General features: G+C 46.7%; 1 protein-coding gene across 1 annotated transcript; it reads right to left on the reverse strand.

Moving 5' to 3' along the window:
- Window positions 1–14,080: 14,080 nt before the first annotated feature.
- On the reverse strand, window positions 14,081–15,685 carry LOC120844453. Its single transcript, XM_040216246.1, has 3 exons — window positions 15,680–15,685; window positions 15,482–15,595; window positions 14,081–14,986 (listed from the first exon to the last, which is right to left on the reverse strand). Exons 1-3 carry the CDS (start codon window positions 15,683–15,685, stop codon window positions 14,081–14,083), a joined length of 1,026 nt encoding a protein of 341 aa, XP_040072180.1.
- Between the last annotated feature and the right edge of the window lie 613 nt (window positions 15,686–16,298).

Below are 16,298 nucleotides of genomic sequence, written 5' to 3' on the forward strand. Positions count from 1 at the left end.
GTGGGTTTTAAGGTCTTGTACCTCCGCAAGTAATTTCGATTGACCGGTGGATAGTTTTTTTAGCTCGGCTAGTATGGCTTTAGTATCAGGACCAGGATTTGTTTCAATGTCACCCGATTGCAACAGCAAGGAACGGATGGTATGGAAGCACTCTATCGAAATAACAACGCAACACTGCGGGCTCACCAGCTGTATCAAAAAGTAATTACTTGTTTTTTTTAGAGAAAAGACTGCACGGTTTACTAACCTGCACGAAAAAGTTGAACGGATTAGTGGTTTGCGTTGTGGCACAGCCACCGAGCCCACAGAGCGATATCGGCTGCGTCGGCTGGTTTATAGTGGCTGATGTTGCCACGTGTGCATTGAGTGTGCCACGACTCCAACAGGAGGCGTCTCTGCCAGTTTTTCTCCGTTCCGAGGATGGAGCTGTTGTCAAGGTCGATGGAGTGGTTCATCTTCTCGACGTGTTCGGCCAGCGCGCTTCCCTCCACATTTTTCTTCGCGATGTCGTAGCGGTGGCGCCGCAGGCGCTCTGGATAGTTTTTCATTTCCCCAACGTACGACGCGGGGCAGTCACCGCAAGGAATTTTATAAACCAGTCCCTGTGCCCTCTCCCTCGGTGGGCGATCCTTTGGCAGGGGGAGAAGGCCGCCGATGGTCGAGACTGGCCTGTGTGATACCGCTATGCCGTACTGTCGCAGTACTTGGGCGAGAACCTCGCTTGTGCCCTTGATGTAGGGTACACACACGCGGGTGGAGGGAGGGGGGGCGTCTTGGGTTGAAGGGGTGCGTCGAATTTTTTTGATCGTGCTTTTTACAAAACCAGCTGGGTAGCCATTCTTCCGCAGGTCTTGTTTGATCGTTTCGATCTCTTTTCGAAGGGTCTCCTCTGATGTGCAGATTGTGATCGCCCGTCTGACGAGTGCCGAAGCCACGGAAGACTTATGTGCCCTAGGGTGGCTTGAGGAAAAGTCCAGGTATCGGCCTGTGTGTGTCGGCTTCCTATACACATGGAAGTCCAGGCGGCCGGACTTTCTCACTGCACAGACGTCTAGGAAGGGGAGACAGCCATCTGATTCGTGCTCAATCGTGAATTGAATCGCTGGCTCGATGGAGTTGAGATGTGTGTGGAGACGGTCGATCTCACTGGTCTTTACAACACAAAAGCAGTCATCGACATACCGCAGGAAACACACGGGTCCTGGGGAGAAAGTGTCCAGGGCTTTTCTCTCGATCGCCTCCATTACGAGGTTTGCCACAGTGACGGAGACCGCAGCACCCATAGCCGTACCACTGGTTTGTCTGTAGAAGCGGCCAGCAAAAGAAAAATGAGTGCTGGATAGGCAGAATTCCAGTAGACGGCAAATTTCGTCCACCTCAAGGCACATTCTTTCGGAGAGTCTCGTGTCAGACGAGAGGGCCTCCCGCGTCACAGACACTGCGAGAGGCACAGGCACACTTGTGAAAAGCGACACGACGTCGAAGGAGACAAGGCTCTCGTCGTCCCGCAGTTCGAGGCCCGATGTGAGCTCGATGAAGTGTCCAGAATTTTGGACATACGTGTCGGTCTTCCCGGTTAAAGGCGACCAAGGCAAAGTGCCAAGCCCACGGGAAAGTAATTTCAGGATCAAAAACTTCCAACTCCAAGTTTAATCTAATTTGGTCTCAAATAAAGTTGGAAAATGTATTGCAGTATCAGTATTTCTGTATTTGTATTTCTGCCCTCCCTAAAATGTACTGCTGTATTTGTATTGCGAAATACTTTTTGCCTCTATCTAAAATGTATTTCCGATACATATTGCGATACACTTTTACAGATATATTTCAGTATCAGCATTTTAGCTACTATTTTAAAGTATCCCAGTATTTGTATTTCCAAATGCATTTATGAGTATTTCTGCCCAACCCTTGCTGCAAGCCGGACATTTGTTAAGCGCGTTCTTGACGTCGGACGTCACGATCAGACTCGAAGTGTGGCAACCACACCGCAGATGATGCGGAAGCGAAAGCGTGGCGGCTTAACTGGTATCATGAGAGAAAAGGACGTCCTCAGATGCATCTGCAAGGAAGATGTGGTGTGATTTCACGGGATAACTTGCATTTGTGGCGAATGAGTACGCTAACCACAAAAAGATATTCAATAAGAAATGGCTTATTCGTGTTTGTTACTTGCGACTGTATAACAAGCTTGCCTTCTGTTGGGCTATCAACGCCGAATTCTTTAAATGCCTTGATGAAGTTGCTTCCATTGTCAGTTACAACTTTTACAATCTTGTCGGCCCCGCAGGGGGCACCTGTGAAAGCAGGTGTTTGGAGAGTGGCGTCTCCACGGACCCCGAGCCATGCGGGTTCGCCCGCCCACGTCTGACTGTGCGTGGCTTTCCCGTGTCTGGGGAAAAGGGCATCCTGGTGGTTGAGCCAAGCCCGGGGTAGGTTTGGACCCTTCGGGGCCCCCCGGGCGAGGCAATACACCACTTCGGCCCCTGCTTCTCATAGACGGGAGTCCTGGTAAGGCCCGGCCAGGATGATTCAGTCTAGTCGCCAGTCCTTCTACTATCCCCTCCCTTCTTTCACACTTGTCTCCTCCTCCTTTTCACTCTTCTCATTTCTCTTTCCTTTTCAACTTCTTTGGCGGCAAGGGCTAACCTTGGGTGGTGACAGATACTCTCGTCCAGATCCACACTTGGTTATAGTTCCTGGGTAGCGCTAATAGAGTAATGCTTCCAGCAAAGCCATATTTGTTATGGGGTGTTACCTATTCCCTCGTTGGGCTCCGTGGTGGGCGGCGCGCCACAGATTCTGAACACCCTTTGCCTTCTTATGGCTCCCCTCTCTTCTAAACCCCGAGCAGAGCGACCCTCCAAAAGGGTTCGCCCCGCTCCCCCTACTTTTGAAAAAGCCAAAGAACCCGACACCTTTTCACGATTTCTTGTACTTCATGCTGCGAACGACTCTCTACTGTTATCAAAGATGTCACCTTTCCTTGTCTCTAAGGTCCTAGAGCAGACGATTGGAAAGAATTACAAGGCAAAAAAAACTTGCTGGAGACCTCCTCGTTGAGGTAGAAAACAAAACTCAAAGCACAGCATTACTGAAGTTGACTAGCTTAGGTGAACACCAAGTTTGTGTAACCCCGCACCGGACTTTAAATACTGTCCGCGGCGTCATCTCTGAGGATGACCTCCTTCAGTGTACTGAAGAAGAAATTCTTGAAGGGCTGCGTCGGAGTGCTGTTGTTGCCGTGCGGCGAATCACGCTACGACGAGACGGACAGGAGATAACAACCCGACACCTAGTCCTGACTTTTGAACTCCACTCTCTGCCTTCCACCGTGAAGGCAGGGTATCTAAACTGCAGAGTTCGTCCTTTCGTTCCAAACCCACAGCGGTGCTTTCGTTGCCAGCGTTTTGGGCATGTCTCCCGAAACTGCCGTGGCCGTGAAACTTGTGCGAAATGTAGTGCCACTGACCACGTCGCTGACATATGTGAAGACAACCATAAATGCATAAACTGTGGCGGACCACTCCCCGCATTTTCACGCACATGTCCGAAATGGAAGGAAGAAAAGGAGATAATTACATTTAAGGTCAAACACAATCTCAGCTACCAAGACGCTAGAGAACAGCTTGCCTTGAAGGCAAGGGTTCATATGCCGAGGCAGTGCGAAGGGGACCCCCACTGTCTATGGCATCCGTGGAGACGCAGACTTCCCCGGAAGACCTGTCATCTCCACAAGGGTCCTTTTACGTACGTCCGAAGACAGTGGGCAACCCACTGCCTTCATGCTCCAATGAGTGTATTGTGCCCTCTAAGGAGGGTGCTGCACCCTCCAAGGAGCCAGACGTGTCGTCACCGGCACTAGCTGGCCCTTCTGGCCGGGGTCGGGGGCTGCCTCCCCGTGCCTCTGGCAGCTCTTCAAAGCCTGGGCGGTCAGATTCACCTCTACCGCCCAGAGGACCCAAGGTCTCATTGGATAAGAAGATGGATGTGAGCGTCCCACTCTCCGATGAGGACCTTCCTCTCTCTCAAACAGGCTGTTTCCTCGGCCTCCTGTGAGGCTGGAGGACGGCCTAAAGACACTGTAAAAAAGAAAACCATCCCACGGATTGTGGCACCAAAAGACGCATAAACTACATTTCACAATTTTTGCGTAAAACACTTATTGAGGCGTTTCCTTTATTGAAGATAAATGTCTTTCTTCCTTCAGGGGAACTGTAGAGGCCTCCTGTCTAACTACGATGATGTGAGCGATCTTTTAGAGGATCACCGGCCCATTGCATGTTGCTTACAGGAAACGCACCTAAAAACCACCCACACCGATGTTTTAAAACACTTCCAGGTGTTTCGAAGGGACCGTACACATGCAGCTCACGCAGCTGGAGGTGTTGCGGTGGTTGTCCAACGTTCAATTCCTTCTAACGAGGTAGCCCTGCAGACTTCACTTGAGGCGGTGGCTACACGTATTTTGTTAGATCGAATAATCACAGTCTGCTCATTGTATGTAGCTCCCAATTATCAGTTACATATGGAGGAGCTAGAAGACCTTGTTAATCAACTTCCTTCACCTTTTTTACTTTTAGGAGATTTTAATGCACACAATCCCCTGTGGGGTAGTGACAGACGGGATTCTAGAGGGGCCCTTGTTGAACGTTTTTTGCTTTCTGCGGGATTGTGCCTGCTGAACACAAATGAATCTACATATTTTAGCTCAGCAACTCACACTTTCACTTCCATTGACCTATCTATTTGTCACCCATCATTATTCCCATTGCTTTCATGGAAGGTCATACCGAATCCTCACGGAAGTGACCACTTTCCCATCATCTTAGAATTTAACCATCTTCCCATGACAGTCCCAACACGCTGTCCTCGTTGGAAATTCGAAAATGCCGACTGGCCTACCTTTAAAGAATCATCTCTTTTTGCATGCACATCACTTGACGATCTTGATATCAATAATGCCACTCAACATATCACTCGGCACATTTTACAGGCTGCCATTCTCTCCATCCCCATGACGTCCTCGCATCTGCCCAGGAGACCAAAGCCCTGGTGGAACAAAGATTGCCGTTTGGCCAAAAAAGAACAAAATCGAGCGTGGGGTATATTTAGGCGCTACCCTACAACACACAATCTTATTGAATTTAAGAGAAAAAGGTCCCAGGCGAGGTGGATTAGAAGGCAAGCTAAGAAAAAAAGTTCTAGAGGGTACGCTTCTTCAATTAACAGCACTGTATCTGCAAAGGAAGTCTGGGATAGCGTACATAAAATTGACGGCTCTTACCGGGCATTCACTGTCCCACTCTTGAGTCGGAAAGGAGTTTGTTCTGCAAGCCTTGAGGAACAGGCCAACATCCTCGGTGAACACTTCGAGTATGTCTCCAGTTCGGAACATTACACCCTAACGTTCCAGCGATACAAGATCAATGCAGAAAAAAAAGCTGTTATCACATCAGGTGGCACGCACGAACCCTACAACACTCTATTTACAATATACAAACTTCAAATGGCACTTCTTTGTTCCAAGCAAACTGCCCCTGGACCAGATGGTATTCATTATAAAATGCTCGAACATCTTCATCCATCCACTATGGAGCTAATTTTGTACCTTTTTAATAGAGTTTGGCTCGAGGGCCACTTTCCATCCTCCTGGAAGACTGCTGTGGTTGTACCAGTGCTTAAGCCCGGCAAAGATCCCTCTTGTGCATCTAGCTACAGACCAATAGCTCTAACTAGCTGTCTTTCTAAGACATTAGAAAGGATGATTAACAAGAGACTCATGTTTTTTCTAGAACGAAACAGCTGCCTTGATAAGTTCCAGTGTGGCTTTCGGTCAGCACGGTTCACTGTCGATCATCTTGTCCGCTTTGAGACCTTCGTACGTAAGGCGTTTGTCAACAGACAACAGTGTCTCTCCATCTTCTTTGATTTGGAAAAAGCATATGACACAGCCTGGCGTTACGGCATTTTGCAAGATTTATTCGATCTTGGTTTCCGTGGCCGAATGTTGAGTGCCATACAGAGTTACCTGCAGCACCGTACGTTCCGCGTGAGGCTGGGAAAAACTCTCTCTAGGGAGTTTTTACAGGAGAATGGAGTCCCTCAGGGGGGTGTACTGAGTGTCACTCTTTTTATCGTCAAACTTAATTCCATTGGCCGTGTAATTCCTCCTTCGGTGCAATATTCCTTATATGTTGATGATCTCCAGATCTCCGTTTCATCCTGTAATCTCTCAATTTGTGAACGTCGCGTTCAACTTGCGGTCAATAATTTGGTCAGATGGGCCGATACGAATGGGTTTAAATTTTCTCCCGAAAAAACAGCTTGTGTCAACTTTTCTCGTCGACGTGGTGCTCTTCAGGAACCGTCTTTGAACATGTATGGTTCTCCTATTGTTGTAAAAAATGAGCACAAGTTTTTGGGCCTTGTGTTCGATTCCAAGTTGACTTTCGTTCCACACATTAAGAGATTAAAACTCAAGTGCCTTAAATCTCTAAACATCCTTAAGGTCTTGTCACATGCATCATGGGGCTCGGACCGACTGTGTCTGCTGCGTATCTATCACTCAGTCATTCGCTCCCAGCTTGATTATGGTTGTATTGTCTATAACTCTGCTTGGGCATCAGTTCTAAAGATGTTAGATCCTATTCATCATCAAGGACTGCGACTGGCTACTGGTGCATTTCGTACCTCCCCAGTGCTTAGCCTTTACGCGGAAGCAAACAAATTGTCCCTTGAGTATAGGAGGTTTTCCCTGGGTTTTATGTACTCTGTCAGGGTTCGCTCGGTCGCGGAGCACCCCGTTCGAGATAATATTGAGACGATCAAGTTCCAATGCACATTTGAAAACAAACCTTCCACAGTTCACCCTTTTTCTATTAGGAATAATACTGCAGCACAATCCGTTGGGATGGATGCAAAGCCTCAGTTGGTCCAATACCCTCCGGAAATAGCTCCATGGAACAACTGCCAGATACATTGCGACCTTACACTGACCAAGTATAACAAAAAGAATGTTCCACAGGAAGTCATAACGCAGAACTTCTTTGAGCTTCAGACCAAATATCACAAGTATGCCAGTTTTTATACAGACGGGACAAAAAAAGACTCCGTAGTAGGCTGTGCTATGGTGGGACCATCGGTAAATCAGGTGAAGAGAATAAATTCAAAAGCCTCTATACTAACAGCAGAGCTTTATGGTTTGTTGTTAGCTGTTGATTACATAATCAAAAAACGCCTTTCTCACACTGTAATCTACACCGACTCTTTAAGCTCTCTGAAGGCTGTCGCATCAATGAACCGTGTAAAAAACCCACTGGTTTCTGAGTCAAAGTACAAGATAATCCTGGCTGCAACGAAAAATTTTGACATAGTCTTATGCTGGGTTCCTAGCCATGTTGGCATTCCTGGAAATGAAGCAGCTGATAGTGCAGCCAGTTCTGCTAATGATATAGAAATTGACACACACCAAATACCCTACAAAGATTACCACAATTCTCTGAAACGTTCATCAAAGCAAAGTGGCAGCTGCAATGGAACGGCGAAACCGGCAACAAACTACATGCAATCAAACCTCTTCTAGGCGAGTGGGAGAGCGCCCGACATCGGGAGCGCTTTTACGAAGTCGTACTGTGTAGGCTACGAATCGGTCATACTCGTCTCACACATGGACACCTCTTGAGCGGGGAGGATGCCCCTGAATGTGTGCACTGCAACCTACCTCTAAGTATTATGCACATACTCATTGAATGCCCTATGTATGACCAATGCCGGTATAAACACTACTCACTGCTTTATAAAGAACACATTCCACTACACCTTGCCGTACTACTAGGTGACGAACCGCTCAGTCCATATAGTTGTGTTTTTAATTTCCTCACAGATATCGGCCTTCTATACCGACTGTGATTTTACTTTCTATCCTAAACTCATTGTCATATTGTTTACACTTATACACATTCATGTTCATGGTTTTATCATATATTTCGCTACTATAGAATCGAAGCAGCCAACCAGGGGGCGCTTTGAATTCGCGACGGTGGCGCCGCCACCTCAACACCTGGTCGCGTCGGTAGCGTCTCGGCGCCATAACTGTATTGTTTACTCCGGCTTGAATATGCTTCGTTTACGGTGCGGCCTCCAAAAAATCGAAAGCGTCAGCGAATTCTTTCGCGGGGCAAATTTAAAGAAAGGCGAGAAGCTGCAGAAGCATGTGTTTTCTGTGGAGGAGATCATCGACGGCTCGACGAACGAGGTGGGGGCGAAGTGCGTGTCGCAGGTGCGACCGAACGTCGTGTACGACATATCTCTGCAGGTGAGTGGTGCTTGTTTACGTTTCACATTGAAATAACGTTGTTGCTACTGATCCTAAGAAGATTCGTGACAGCAATGAACCACTGTTGGCGTGCGTTCTCGTAGACGTCGAGAATGCGACCAGTGTCTTTTTCCGCCGCTGAACCTCCAGCAGAAGCGGTGCTGCGGAGAGTTCTTTCACGCTGAAGATATATTTTTGTTTCGCGGACGACGCTGGCATAGTACGATAGTTACTTGAATATATATTGTTTTCGCCCATGATCATTTCGAAAAAAAAAAATTGGTTCATAAAGTTGAACAATCTTTTTCTTTTAGCTATCAAGGTCCCCACGCACGGTCGTGACCGGTACCTGTTCTTGCCGGGCGGGTGTCGCAGGTTGCTGCAAGCATTGTGCCGCAGTTTGTTTTTTTATTAATAATGCCGAGGATTCGTCGTGCACCAGTCGGCCTCAGCAGTGGGGCAAACCGAGCGGAAAACCTGTTTACGACCCCAACAAAGACATCAAGGATTTGTTTCCAGGTTATTTTTTCCCAAAAATCTGTTATTTATCTGCCCATGCAGATAAATAACACTATATTCAGAGGCCGAAAAATAATGTGCTGTTAAATTGTTCCTCACAGATGATGAGGAAAGATTGCAAAATCAAGAGTTCAGCCTTGGTTTAGTTTTGTGTAAAGGACTGTGCATCTCTTGACTATAATATTAATGACAATTTTCAGCTCGATAGAGAGCTGGTATAAAACCTTTATTTTTTTTTCAGGTCCATCAACCTCGTGCCCCGACATTCGACCCGCGTCGCCGTCAGTTATGGTGGAATGCTACCCTGAAATCCAGGGCCCCTTGATGGAGATTCTAAAACTTTCCCGCAGGAGTACCAATGATTTGATATGCAGGAAAGTCGTAGATGACATGGTCGCCAAGGTGTCCCTGTCCGTGGACAAGGCAAGGCTTGTGGGGCTCCTCGCTGCCATGAAAGGGCCTCGCGAGGTCTACCACATGACCGCCTGCTCCACGGGCCTGAGGATGTCTTTTAAAGCTGTGAACTTTTTGTCGGCGCTTGACGATACATTGCAGGAGCAGTATGTCGCCAACGTCATGTTCCTCTGCGATGTCGAGGACTTGGCAGTGGCTACGATGGGCCAGTCAACAAACCCCTGGCATGTTTCTGCTTGCACTATATCCTGCATCACAGAGACTGCGGCCAGATGTAGCAATGTTTAACATAGCTGGTCCTTCATCTCTTAACACCTTTCCAAAGTGGCTTGTTTGCATTGCTTGTATGCGAGTCTTAACTCCATTGCTCTTCAGCCTTTGTACTTCTCGCTGGCATGTGGCTTCTGCATGTGGCGTGAGCCTGTTTGAAGCATTTCACCTTCTCCCTGTCCTGTTGCATGACTCGGTGTGAGTATCTATCAAGTGCTTATAGTTACCACTGTGAAGCACATTCTTTTCAGATCAACTACCATATTATAAAGACCCAATTTTCAATAATTACAACAAAAGAAACATCCCAAAAAATGTATAGCAAATTTTTCTGTAGGGAAGTGGCTCATAAAAACCAAACGTTTGATCTGGTGTAGTTAAAGTATTACAGAGTGATGCGTGCTCAGCTGTTGAAGGCAGGGACCTTCATGTGCTAAAGGGCGTTGTTTTGGGAACATTTAGAGCTGTGCTACAGATTTGCACTTTTGGCATGAAGTGCAAGGAGAGCATAGAGCGAAAACTAATTCTGTGTTGAACTGGGCAGATCTGATGCAGCAACCTTTAAAATAATTCTGCAGGCTTGACAAAAAATCAGTCGTGCGAGGTGCCTCGAGTGGCTCTTGCATTTCGAGGAGGTAGAACATTACTGGAAGATGAAGAGAACTAGAGCTTAAGTGCCAGCCCCACTCACACCTCGCACAATTCACTGCTTTTTTGACAAGTAAGCTACATCAAAGGTTGCTGTTCAAGATTTGCTGAGCCCGACGCAAAATTGATGCTCTCTCCGCTCTCATTGCCGGTCGATGCTTAAATAACCCTCGTGCTCTTGCAGATGGTTGCAAAAAGACATGCAGCGCAGTTTCAAGTGCTCCTAGAACGACGACCTTAGGTATAACGTCACATGAAGATCCATGCTTTTGACGCCTGTGCGTGAATTACCATGCTACAAAACTACACATAAATTACCACGTTACAAAACTAGTCTTAGAACATTATTACACCTTGTAATCCTTTGAATGTACTATCACAGCATGTGAATGGTGCAAAATGGTTGCTTGCTTTGCTTTGCTTGGGTGGTGGGAAGAGCTTTTGCCTGCTTTGCATTTTGTCTGGCTAATGCTTCCAGGTGGCATGAAGAGCGCCGCATGCCCATCTCAAGCACAACCGCGAATGCGATTCGCACAAGAGGACGAAACTTTGAGGCTCTAGCCTTGGGCATGTGCAGACCGAAGCGCTTCACAAACAAAGCTGTCCAGTATGGTAATTAGCACATACTCAGTTTGGACTTTGGCAATGCACTGCATGATGACATCACAGTGAATGTGTGGAGGCAAAGCTTTGTAGATGATCTGTTTATACATTGTCTTGCATTTTGTCGTACCTTGTATGCATACATGCAGGCATCGAGACGGAGCCAACAACAAGGAAGGAGCTGCAGAGTAAACTGGGCACACCGGTTTTTGAGGCAAGGGATTTTCATGCCCACACTGATCTTGCACTCTTAGTGCAGAAAGATATTTATAGTTTACTGTTTCAGACGGGACTTGTCGTCATGCCCGAGCAGCTCTGGCTCTGCTGCAGTCCGGACGGCCTCATCCAAGTAAGCGGGGAAACCGTCCTCATTGAAATCAAGTGCCCAGAATCGTGCAGGACCCGCCCCATTTTTGATCGTGAAGCAGGAATCTGCAATGTTGCCTACCTCACCAACACGGACGGTGAGCTTTCACTCGAGCCACCGCAACCATACTATACACAGGTGCAGGTACAACTGTATGTGTTGAACCTCAAGAAGGCCATCTTCTATGTGTATAGTCCCAAGGGATCCGAGTCTGTCCTGGTAAAGAGGGACGAGCGTTTTCTCATGGAATCAGTACCAAAATTTGAATATTTTTACTTCACCCACTTTTTCCCAATGTCATGAATCATCATGAAATTACTGTAAAATGCCATTTTTTGGGGCTATGTGTAATTATACCCCATATCTGTAGGGAACACTTAAGTAAAGAAAACATGCTATCAATGAAAGAATAATTTTTATTTTTTAGGAAAAGATCTTCCAAACTTGCCAGTGTAGAATTGATGTTTTTGAATAAAGTTCTTGTTATACAACCTCTGAATCTGTCATATTTATAAATATAAAAGAAAATGTCACCTATACATCTTCACATGTTTACAGGCATGTGCAACATTCAAAAAAATATATATTTGACAGTTATCAGTGTGCACGGCCAACGATGGGGTCATTCATATAAAACATTGCGGCTGAGACTTTCACAAAACGAAAATACTGCAATGGATAGGTTCAACATAAATGCATTGCATGAAGATACATGAATAAAAAAAAAAGAACCACTATAAACACAGCTGCAGTGAATACAAGAATGTGATTGGTGGGAGATTAATCGACGAAGTAAAAATCACACAAAAAATGCCTCCCAATTTATGAAGAAATAAACCAGGCACTACCTCTCCTCGTTTGCAACTTTTGCCAAGTTATGCCGAAATGGAGTACACGCTAACTCAAATACAGAAGAGCGACACCAGCATGAGGGTACAAAATACCTGCTTCCAATACCAAAATGAGACAATGTTCCCACTAGCTGAGTAGATGTAAAAAAAAAAAATTGGGTTGTGTGTATCTTTATACAGCCTAGAACTTGGTCTGCCTCAATGGGCAACAAATCTCCCAGCTGTAGATGAGCAATTTAGCCAGTGTAGTACAACCGCTAGCCCGGAGTCTTTAACGTGCACCACGCAGTAGTGGTACACGACCGCACGATGCTCATCCAGATTGAAACGGGCAGGGGTGGGGATTGAACCCAGGATCCCTGGGTTAAATTCATTTAGTCCACTTGGGTATCTTTCACATGCAACCGATACACTATAGCTTCACTGCAACTAGCCTCTATCAAATGCCCTCGTTGCCTAGGATGTGTTCCAAATCTTACTCAAATGGATCCGTTACTATGGCAGATCATGTCGTGTGATGACGCAGGTGGAGTAACGCTGGATGCTGGTACGTTTTTCTACGCTGAAATACAAAACCCTTACCCTGGAGTAAGATCGAGTACATTTTGGAACACGGCCCTAGTAACTTCTATGGATGTTTAGACAGTGGGGGTTAGTCTGCCTTGACAGGCCTCTGATGCGTGGTGTAGATGAGAAATTTTGCGAGGGCAGTGTGACCAGCAGCCTGCAAGGAGTCGCTACACAGACCTTCCAGACAGCAATATTGTTTTAGGTTCAGATTATCTTTGGTTCATTAATTTAGTCAAGAGAAAGGGTAAGATTCGGACGCATAAAAAAAAGAAGTAATGTTAGACTTCACTTGGAGGTTGCACTAAGAGGACAAGACAAGCACCTGACTAAACACTTAAAGAATAATTAGCTCAGGTGTACTAATTTCATCTTAAAAATCTGAATCAAGCCTGTTGCATAAATGTTTACAGTGGGAAGCTGGTCTGCCTCAAAATGGCACCTGGAGTCTCGGCTATGAGGGCCAATTTCTTCGATGTAGTACAACTGCTAACCTGGAGTTTCTAACGTGCATTAGACGGTACCATATTTTTTGGTCCATAAGTCGCACCATTGTATAAGCCAAACCTCCTATAAACAGTTGTTTTTACGAAAAAGTTGGTACATAAGTCGCACCTTTGTATAAGTAGTACTTGTATTTTTGCACGGTCATCCTGTGGCAAGGCTGCATAACTGAAATCCATACATATAGAGAAAAACATACATAGGTCGCACCACTATAACATGCGCCGAGTGAGGTTGTGGAAAACAAAAACCCCAGTTTCTACACAGGAAAATATTTTAACCGTTACATGATGATGAAATTACAGTTACTGTATAGTCGGGAGCAAAAGTTTATGGGGCACGGGAGCGCGTGCCGAAATACATCGCCCCGCCGTTCGATGGCGCAACGCCGCATTAAGGAGACGCGCTTTGCGCATGCGTGCCTTTCGTGTTCGCATTCATGTCTCTTTCGCTCGTTTCTTTCCGACGCACTGCTGATAACAGGAGCCGGCGCCAGGGGCGCGAGTTAGCGCTTCGCTGGCTGTCATGCTGCGCGTCTGCTTCAGCTGCCGCGCTTTGTCACGGAGCTCGCGTAGGGAAGGGGAGGGGGTTAACCAGGCGCTCCGTCACCCAGCGCGGCTGCTGTGGCGGCCGAAGAGGACGCCAGGCATGACAGCCAGCGAAACGGCAACATGCGCCCCTGGCGCCGACTCCGGTTATCAGGAGTAAGTCAGACAGAAACAAGCGAAAGAGACATCACTGCCAGCACGAAGGGCGCGCATGCGCAAAGCGCGGCTTTTTAATGCGGCGGCGCGCCTACGGCGTGGCGATGCATTTCGGCACGCGCTCTGGTGCCCCGCAAACTTTTGCTCCCGACTGTACATGACAATATTTTCAGAAGCCAACAGTTGAGGGAAGTCTCCAAAGTGTGCATTACCATATTTGTAGCATTTTCTGCACAAACGGAAGGAACAGCTAGGTAGATGAAGACAGATAAACAATGTTTCGTACTTGGCTCAGTTCGAGACATTGTTTATTGTCTTCTTATTTCTTTATAATTGGTGTCTGCATGTTAACAAGAGCGGAGCATACTTGGACGACCTGGTCCATTTGTGGGATTAGAGTGAGCGGGATTCTGTGTTTCAAAATGTGGAAATTTTTCAGCCTTTGAATTACTCTCTCCACATGGATGCGGACCTGCGCAATGTGGAAGGTGTTGTCCATGTCCTCTTGGGAAAGCTGCTGACCTCCAACTGAGAAAGGCAGCATGACAAGCACAGCACCCTTCTCAGCCATGGTAGTCCGGATGCTGGGAAAGCCCCTGTCGCTTAAAACGACATCGCCGGGTTGAACCAAAGATAAAAACCCTGAATTTACTGTGATGTGACTGTCACTCTGTCGCCCCCCATAGATTTTAGATACGAATGAAATCATGCCATTAGGAATTATGCCAATTAGTAATTTGATGGTGTAGCCACTCTTGTAACTCGAGTACATGTAGTGCTGCTGCTCAGGGTCGGAGGGAGTTTCAGTACGAATCTCTGTGCAATCTATGATAAATGTACAGCCTGGATAGTGTGTTTTGAAGGCCGGTGGCAGCGACTCATTGATGATGTCTCGAGCTGGCACAAACACCCAGCGCTCGAGCCTCACACTTAGAATGTCCAGTAGTGTTTTGAATGTTCGAGACGCTGTCGTCTTGTGGACCGAGAAGAGGGCGGCTAGTGCAGTGAAGCTGATCCCCAGTTTAAGCTTCATAAGGAAGAGGGTGAGTTTGTCCTCAGCTGAAATGTCGCTCTTTCTGTACCTGGTTGCTGGTGTGAGGCTTAACAAACTAAAAACAGTCATGGTGACCCCACATAGGTCCTGGAGAGCGTGCTCGGATGACTTCAGCGACTCGAAGTCAAGGAACCCACACTGCCGTCGGCAGTCTCCCTCCGTGCTTGAAACCTGAAGAGAGAAATTGCAAAATATAAATCACCTCTATACATATTGCCACACGCTTACGTAGCCAAGTCGGCAGCACATCCGGCTCACACGCAGGTGGTTCGGGTTCGATTCCTGGCACTGCGTGTGGTTTATCTTTCTTTGTGAAAGTAGAAGTTTGGGAAAATTGGAGAACCATCTAGCGTATTCATGGGCAGAATGTATAGTGCAAGAAGGATCGAGGTAGAATATTCTAGGCTCCCATGGAAGCCGCGCCGTGCCGTACAAGTCAGTCTCGCTCTTGTGCTTGATTGTGCTACTCTGTCGACTTTCGACACTACCTCTTTGTATTTGTGTTTTCAGCTCAAGTTTGCCAAATCAAATGTTTTGTTTCTGTTCATTCGTCGCCTCATCATCTGTCATTCGTGACAATATGAGTACTTTCAATTGAGCTATGCAAAGTAGAAACTAAAGTATGGGAAGTTGCGTGTAATCTTGAAACTAGGACATTAAAATTACCGCATTGACTTGTTCTGCGTGAGTGACCTGGATCGATCCGTCCTGGCCATCCGTTGCGGATAACAAGAGCCTCAGTGGTCCTCCGATCTGTGGCGCGGGATCACACTGTGTTCCCTAAGGGGCAATAACAGGTAAAACAGGCTCTATAATAATGCTCATAAATTTGATGCCACAAAGAAATAAAGAAATTATCTGCACTGACATTGGTAAATATTGAGGTAAAAAATAGTGGGCATTAATATGTAAAGACAGAATTTGTACCTGCGCTTGTAATCGGGGTTTCTGAATAATGTGTTTAACAATCGCATAGCACACAGGATTGCTCACCACTGTAGACGTGTGCTTCTCTGGCACCGCCTCGGCTGCAACGTCCACCAGCATCTGGAGGGGGTCCCAGTCAGCAACATTCTCGTCCTCGGCGGTGTCCTCCGACCTTGGCGGCGCACTGGGAACAGTAGGCGTCTCCAGCTGTGGTGGCTGAGGCTGAAGTCGTCCTGACCTGTTGAGCAGCCTATAAAAGGAACTATTTAGTACTTTTACCATATGTCCCAGAGAGGGTTTTGCATTGAACAATAAGGCTGTAGAAAAATTTTGAAACAATTGTCAGTAAAACAGGTCATTTTGCACAGCAACAGAGACCTCCTGGAGCCTGCTTGGGTGGTGCTACGTTCTTTTAATTACAAGCAAAATATCTTCGTGCGTCTTTTTATAACTGAAAATATTCTACTTCAAGTCGAATTCTAAAGAATTGTGCATATCACGAAATTCAATTCCGGTAAATGCAGAATATTGGTCTCGGGTTGGTGTTTTTGTAACG

Source organism: Ixodes scapularis, unplaced genomic scaffold, assembly GCF_016920785.2.
Source record: "Ixodes scapularis isolate PalLabHiFi unplaced genomic scaffold, ASM1692078v2 PGA_scaffold13__105_contigs__length_92229423, whole genome shotgun sequence".
In the NCBI taxonomy this organism is placed as follows: Eukaryota; Metazoa; Arthropoda; class Arachnida; order Ixodida; family Ixodidae; genus Ixodes; species Ixodes scapularis.

Coding starts and splice junctions, on each gene's coding strand:
- LOC120844453 (XM_040216246.1), bottom strand. Junction 14,987..15,481: donor ACGCAGAACAAGTCAATGCG/GTAATTTTAATG, acceptor TTCTCTCTTCAG/GTTTCAAGCACGGAGGGAGA.